We start from the raw sequence: 6,642 nt of genomic DNA on the forward strand, positions 1-6,642 counted from the left end.
TTTTTTGAGATGGAGTCTCACTCTGTCACCAGGCTGGAGTGTAGTGGTGCGATCTCGGCTCACTGCAACCTCTGCCTCCCGGGTTCAAGAGATTCTCCTGCATCAGCCTCCTGAGTAGCTGGGACTACAGGTGCATGCCACCATGCCCAACTAATTTTTGTATTTTTAGTAGCGACGGGGTTTCACCATGTCGGCCGGAATGGTCTCGATCTCTTGACCTCGTGATCCGCCCGCCTCAGCCTCCCAAAGTGCTGGGATTACAGGTATGAGCCACCGCGTCCAGCCTCAATTTTTTTAATAGGGGTAGTTGTCCACCATCAGAGCGAGAGGATGAGGAGGGTGCTGTAGGGGAAGTGCCCGGCACAAAGTGGGACTCGCTCTTCTCAACATGTCATCTTAAATCTGGCTCATCTGTCCTTCCACCCAGTGCCTAGAGGATGCCCAGCTCCAGGGACAGGGAAGAGCTTTTGGGATAAGGAGAACTTCCAAGGGGAGGGCTTTTTCCTGGGCTAGGCCTGTCTCTGGCATCCAAACCTGGAGGCACAAGTCCTGAGTCACAGGGCGGCCAGGTGCCCTGATGCCCAAGGCCCACCTGGTGGCACCTGCAGTCCTGGGTCTCAGTGTGACATCGCCTGTCCTACTCTCAAACCACAGTGGGCCCACTGTGTCATGTGCCCTATACCTGTGGATTCAACCAACAGCGGCTGTAAAATACTCAGAAAAGAAAGTGGATAGTTGCATCTATACTGAACCTCAGCAGCCACTTTATCTTGTCATTATTCCCTAAACAATACGATATAACACCCATCTACATGGCATCTATATTGTATTTGGTATTATAAGTAATCTAGAGATGACTCTAATTGTACAGGAGGACGTGCATAGGTTATATGCAAATGCGAGGCCATCTTATGTCAGACACTCAGACATCCGTGGATTTTGGTATCTGTGGGGGATCCTGAAACCAGTCCCCCATGGATACCAAGGGACGAATGTAAACACTCACCCAGAAAGGCTTCTCCGTAGAGGAAGGGCCCAGTTCAGTATGCCCAGGGACATGCTCCCTGGGGCGCTGTCTGTTTATCTGTCCATTCACCCATCAGCCCATCTCCAGCGCTCTCCCAATTACACCCCTAGCAAGTGGAGACAAGAAGAAGGCCCAGCTCACATTTCCAGCTCCTGTTTCCAGCTCCAAGGCCTTGGGAAGTTGCCACCAGGATCCGGGGAGGGATCAACGTCCTCCAGGACCCAGCAGCCTCAGGGTTAGGAAAGGAGCCCAGCCTCTCCAGGAGCCGGAGAAGCCTGCAGCAGGGTGGGTTGGGGCCATGTGGATTGCTTGAGCCTAAGGAGGGGAAGAGGAGAAGGCACTGCAGAGAGGGGTCTCACGCTGTCTTGCAGCTCTCCTGGGGCTGCAGCTGAGTGCGGATCAGCTGGCTCTGGTCTACAGCACGCTGGGGCTCTGCCTGTGTGCCGTCCTCTGCTGCTTCCTGGCGGCAGTAGCCTGCTTCCTCAAGAAAAGGGGGGATCCCTGCTCCTGCCAGCCCCCCACAAGGCCCTGTCAAAGTACAGCCAAGTCGTCCCAGGGTGAGTGCGTGAAACTGGGGTCCTCACCCTTCTCGATGCTTGAGTAACAAGCTTCAGGCCATCCCTCCGTCCTGTCACTGCCCCTGCCTCTAAGTGTAGAGGCCCGGGGCTCATCCCTGTTATTCGCTGTAGCTTGATAAAAATCAGTTTAAGACATCCTGGCAGGCAGATACCCAGGAGAGTGGCACCCGGGAGGGTGGGTGTGGGGTGCCGGCCCTCAGGTTTGCCTGGGCCCAGGGTTCTCAGGATGCGGGGCCTTCAGGGCTAAGCCCAGGAGGAGGTGTCCCCTTCAGGGGTGTGGCAGGCTTGGTGCTGTACAGAAATGAGAGCCACAACCCAGGGTAGGGACCCACGGGAAGGTGGCAGGATGGCGGGGCTCAGGAGCCATCCTGGGCAGCACTGACAGCCCAAAATACCAGGCAGGATGCAGGGCCCCGGAAACTCTCATCCCTGGCTGGTGGGAATGCGACAGGGCACAGCCACTTTGTAAGTCAGATGGGCTGTGGCTCACAAAGCTCAGTGGCCTTGTACCACATGTCCCCAAAGTGTCACAGATATTGACCACACTGATTTGAAAATTGACTTGCAAATAAAACCCGCATGCCATGTTCACTGCTTGATTGATTGTCGCTCACACCCAGAGGCTGCCCACATGATCTTCAACATGGGAACTGGGGACGAAGGGGGTTCCACTCTTCAGACAGAGACAACTCAGTGAGGAAAAGGAGCGAACCCCTGATGCCCGCAGGAACATGGATGGATTTTAGATGTGTGTTGCTGAGGGAACGAAGCCAGACCCAACAGGCTACCATCACAGGATTCCAATTCATCGGCCATTCTGGAGAAGGGCAAACCGTAGAGACAAAAGAACAGGTCAGGATGGTCAGGCGCTGACAGAGCCGGGAGACTGCAAAGGGGACACGCTGGGGATGAGGATGAAGGAGCCGCTCCAGGAGGGGCTGCAGCGGTGGACGGGGGGCTCTGCACATTAGTTAAGAACCGTGGAACTGCATGTCCTGAAGACTGGACTTCAATGTGTGCAAAGTGAGAAAAAGGGGAAGAAAAAAATCAACCAGAGTGAAAATGATCACTGATCCCACTGCACCCCTGTGATATTTGCGTTGCAAGGAATGTGGGTTTTACTGAAAAAACTCCTAAAAACTCAGGTGTCCTGAGGAGCTCACAGATCATCTGAACCCAGAATTGTGTTCGTTGTCAGGGTTTGTAGACAAACTGACGGCATCCACACAAAACAAAACCCCCTTTTCCCTCTTTTCTAGGCAGCAGGAATTATGTGACATCCTTGTGGCCTATTCTGCATACAACCCTGTGAATATTCCTGGGCAGCCATATTCCTGGGCCATGTGCCCATATTCACAGGCATGGGTGTCTCTCGGGGGTGTCGGCACTTCTTGAAAATTCAGTGTTCGTGACCCACCAGCACGTAGTAGGCAGGACTCAAGCTCACTGCTGGCGTGGACACCCAAGCAAGGGGGCGGCGCAAGGGGTCAAACTGAGACGGAAAGGGGTTGAGGCCCAGAATCCTGGTGTCACCTGCACTCGACCACCATGTCTCAGACGAAGAAATGACCTTCCCCTCCTGATGTTGCCCCGAAGCCAGGAGCTTGGCAGGGTCGCATTCAGATGGTCCTCACAGGAGACAGGTTTGACAAGTGGCTGAGGTGCCTGATGGGCCAGGCTCTTGTCATGAAATGAGTTTGCATCCTGAGGAAGCCTCTTCTTCACCAGAAACCTGGAAAGGATCCAATTTCCCCTTTGCCTGAACCCCATAGGAGCCCAGCAGACAGGGAGGGGATCACCCAGGTGGTTGCTCCTGCTCAGCCCCCACTTTCCAGACCATTCCAGGCAGGAAGAGCCACTAAGCCGACTCCATGGGCTGCCCACATTTGTTGTGCACCCAGCTGCTCTCCTGTGCCCAGCAGGCAGCCCCTGGGCCATCACAGGACCCTTTGTGTGGTGGTCAGCACCCTGCCACCTGCCCTCATGGTGGGTGCAGTCCACAGGTGCTACTCCAGGCCTACGACAGTGACCTCCTCGGCCTGGCCCAGGATAGGGGGCATGAGCAATCCTTGTCTGTGCCCTTTTGGGCCATGTGAGCTTGGGCGCTCACTGCAGGAATCCCTCCAGGCTCCTTGTCAACTGAGTCATGTGTGACCTGTTCAGTCCTCATTCTGAGTGCCAGGGGAGAGGTGCAGTCTCTGCACCCCAAATCTCCAGGGACCTGTGGCAGGTGTCCCCGAGGACCTGAGCCATCTCTGGTGACATGAGTCCTCCCAGGTGGCCTCAGCCCTCCCAGGTGACATCCTTCCATGGTGACTCTGGCTTTTGCAGGAGGTGGGCTACCACAGGCACCTGAGCCACGTCACTGCCATCCTCCTCCTGTATCTGCTGGAGGAAGATGGTTTCTGGGTGTTGGACAGCTGCTGGACAGTCAGAGGCACTCCCTGCAGGGTAGGTGGACAGCTGCCCCCAGGCCTCTCACAGCAAGGCCAGGGGACGGTCACCCTGGCCGGTGATCCCAACTTCCAGGCAAGGTGCTTTCCTTGCATCCCAGCTTGTTTGGAGCCTCCAGGACATCCCTACTGAGGGTCCCACAGGAGCCTGGGTCTGGACAGGGACCCTCTCACCTCAAGTCAGACTCCTTTCATCCTCAACAACAGAGGGACCGATACCTCCCCCTGGCCGCCCTCTGTCGCCCAAAGTCAGCCCCGACTTTGTGCAGGCGCCACTCACCTCCCTGAGGGTCCTCCTGCCTCCCAGCTGGCTGAGCTCCCAGCCACCCTCCCTGCACATGAAGGGGCCGACGAAGCCCAGATAGCAATGTCTGCCCATCCCATGTCCCCCAGCCTGACCCCGCATCCAGCACCCCAGCACCCACCCCCTTCTCCCTGCTGGCACCCACCTGCCTCAGCCCTGCCCCATGGTGTCAGAGGCAGGCCTGTCCTCCTGGCACCTCGACCCAGGAAGCCACTGGGCAGCGCTTCCAGCCAGAGCCCTCCTCCTCAGGGATCACTGGATGGTAGAGAGGGAGGCCTTGGGACCCGGGGTCCCCTGCCACTACCCAGCAATTCCAGCTGAACGCCTCCACATCTTGGGCGTGGGCTCTGATGCGGTGATGGGTCGGGGGCTTCTCAGTATTCTACAGCCCAAATATTGCCTGGCTCTGGAGGCGCCTATCGCACCAGGAGCAGGTGCTGCAAAGTCCTTCCCGGAGATCATGAGACGCCTGGTGAGTGAACCACACCCTGGGTCCCATGGGCCAGGGGAGACTCGAGCCCCTCATGGGGCTGGCAAGAGGCCGAGTCCCAGCCACGGCCTGACCTGGAATGGGGATTCTCCATGAATTCGAAGTTGGGTGTCCCTTTCCTGCCCCAGAGGATCCAGAGGCGCTGGGAGCAGGGCTGAGCTCTGGCTAAGCGGGGCTGAAGGAAATGCATCCACTGGGCATCATGCATGGATGTATTGGGAGACCCTTGGGTTTTGCCCCTTGAGGAAGGGTCTGCAGAGGGGCCTGGAAGGGAGGATTGCAGGGCAACTCAAGGGGCCTGAGGACCTCTGCCCCTCCCTTCAGGGCAAGGAAACCTCTGCGTTGACGGTTTCATGCTGCAGTGGCTCCTCCGGTGTGTCACTGATGGGGTAAGGAGGCACAGGGAGACCCCAGCCCATGAACACGGTGCCCAGCTGCCGCCGCCCAGGGGTCCAGCTCCACCAGGAGGACTTGGCTCACCCCCAGCCCGTAGGAGGCACAGGCAGGTCCCTGATGACACGCAAACCAGGCCCTGCTTGAGAGGGGGCGTCCCCTGACAGAGGCCAGGGCTTAGGCCCAGCCTTATGGGCAGACTGGACCAGGACCCGACTTGGGAGGACCCAAGGAAGCCCAAAGTCCTCAGGAAGCCCCTCCTTCCAGAAGCCACATTATTGCTGAGGTGTGTCCCCCATGAGGAGCTGCAGGACCTGGTCTGACCCAGCTTTATAGGGGGGTCTCATCCCATGGAGAGGGGTCCCCAGCAGTCCTGGGGACTGAAATCCCAGGGGACCCTGCTCAGGCCTCCGATCCCAGCCCAGAAAGACAGGTCCCCCCACACCTGCTGTCCTCACAAAATCCTTCGGGCTCACCCTGCAACTGTGGGATGTGCTCGTCTTGGAGGGTGAGCAGGTACTGACGGCCATGGCGCATGCATCATTCAAAATACACAGGGGTAAGTCCCGTGTGCCTGAGGGTGCCTTGGGGAGCACGAGGCACAGACCCCGGCTGGCCTGAGGGACGTGTCCTTACACTGTTCCTGTGACTCTCTGCTCTGTCTCAAGGAGGGGTCTGGCCTGGTGGGCTGGGCAAGGCATGATCATACTGAGTCCACCCCCACATGACCCAGATGAAAGTCAGGAGTGTGGTGAGCGCTTCCCTGCCCGGCCTCCCCTAGCTGTGGCCTCCTGGGCACAGCCGGACCCTGGGGTGGCCAAAAAGGACCAGGCACCACCCAGTGGAAGGTGGGCCTGGTGGAAACAGGGAGTGGACACTGATCCCCTGCAGGGAACCCTCCCAGCCTGATGCCCGCCCTGTCCCTAGAGCGCCTCATGAAGCTTTCCTGGAGCACCGTCTGGGAGTTTCAGGAGCGACTCTCTCAGAGCTGGGCCCTGGAGGACAACGCGGTCCTCAGGAACCTTCAAACCTCCATGAAGGAACTCACAAGGAAACACTGGGACCTGCCGCCCCCAGGTGAGCCCCAGCACCGGGTCCGCTCCCGAGTCACCCTTTGGGACAGTCAGTGGTGGGGAGTGCCCAGGCCCCACCAGCCCTCCTACCTGGCCTTCCTCCTGCACCTCTTCCTCCTCTACTCCTTTTATTTGTTTGTTTTTCTGAGACAGAGTCTCGCTCTGTTGCCAGGCTGGAGTGCAGTGAGTCGATCTCGGCTCACTGGAACCTCCGCCTCCCAGGTTCAAGCAATTCTCCTGCCTCAGCCTCCCGAGTAGCTGAGACTTCAGGCACACGCCACCACACCCAGCTAATTTTTGTATTTTTTTTTTTTTTTTTTTTTG

At 57.8% G+C, this 6,642-nt stretch overlaps 2 protein-coding genes across 2 annotated transcripts in view; both read left to right on the forward strand.

Annotated features, from left to right (window-relative positions):
• Nucleotides 1–3,017, forward strand: part of LOC111528308 (tumor necrosis factor receptor superfamily member 13B-like) — a 19,143-nt gene extending 16,126 nt beyond the window's left edge. Inside the window, 2 exon segments of the mRNA XM_031934345.1 lie at nt 1,399–1,584; nt 2,965–3,017. Coding sequence (XP_031790205.1) covers nt 1,399–1,584; nt 2,965–3,017 — 239 coding nt within the window.
• A 1,703-nt stretch (nt 3,018–4,720) lies between these two features.
• The window catches only part of LOC111528303, a 3,799-nt gene continuing 1,877 nt past the window's right edge, over nt 4,721–6,642 (forward strand). The window contains 5 exon segments of the mRNA XM_023194995.2: nt 4,721–4,895; nt 5,532–5,567; nt 5,570–5,700; nt 5,702–5,804; nt 6,173–6,322. Of these exon segments, the coding sequence (XP_023050763.2) occupies nt 4,721–4,895; nt 5,532–5,567; nt 5,570–5,700; nt 5,702–5,804; nt 6,173–6,322 (595 nt within the window).

This window comes from Piliocolobus tephrosceles, chromosome 16 (assembly GCF_002776525.5).
Source record: "Piliocolobus tephrosceles isolate RC106 chromosome 16, ASM277652v3, whole genome shotgun sequence".
Lineage (NCBI taxonomy): Eukaryota > Metazoa > Chordata > Mammalia > Primates > Cercopithecidae > Piliocolobus > Piliocolobus tephrosceles.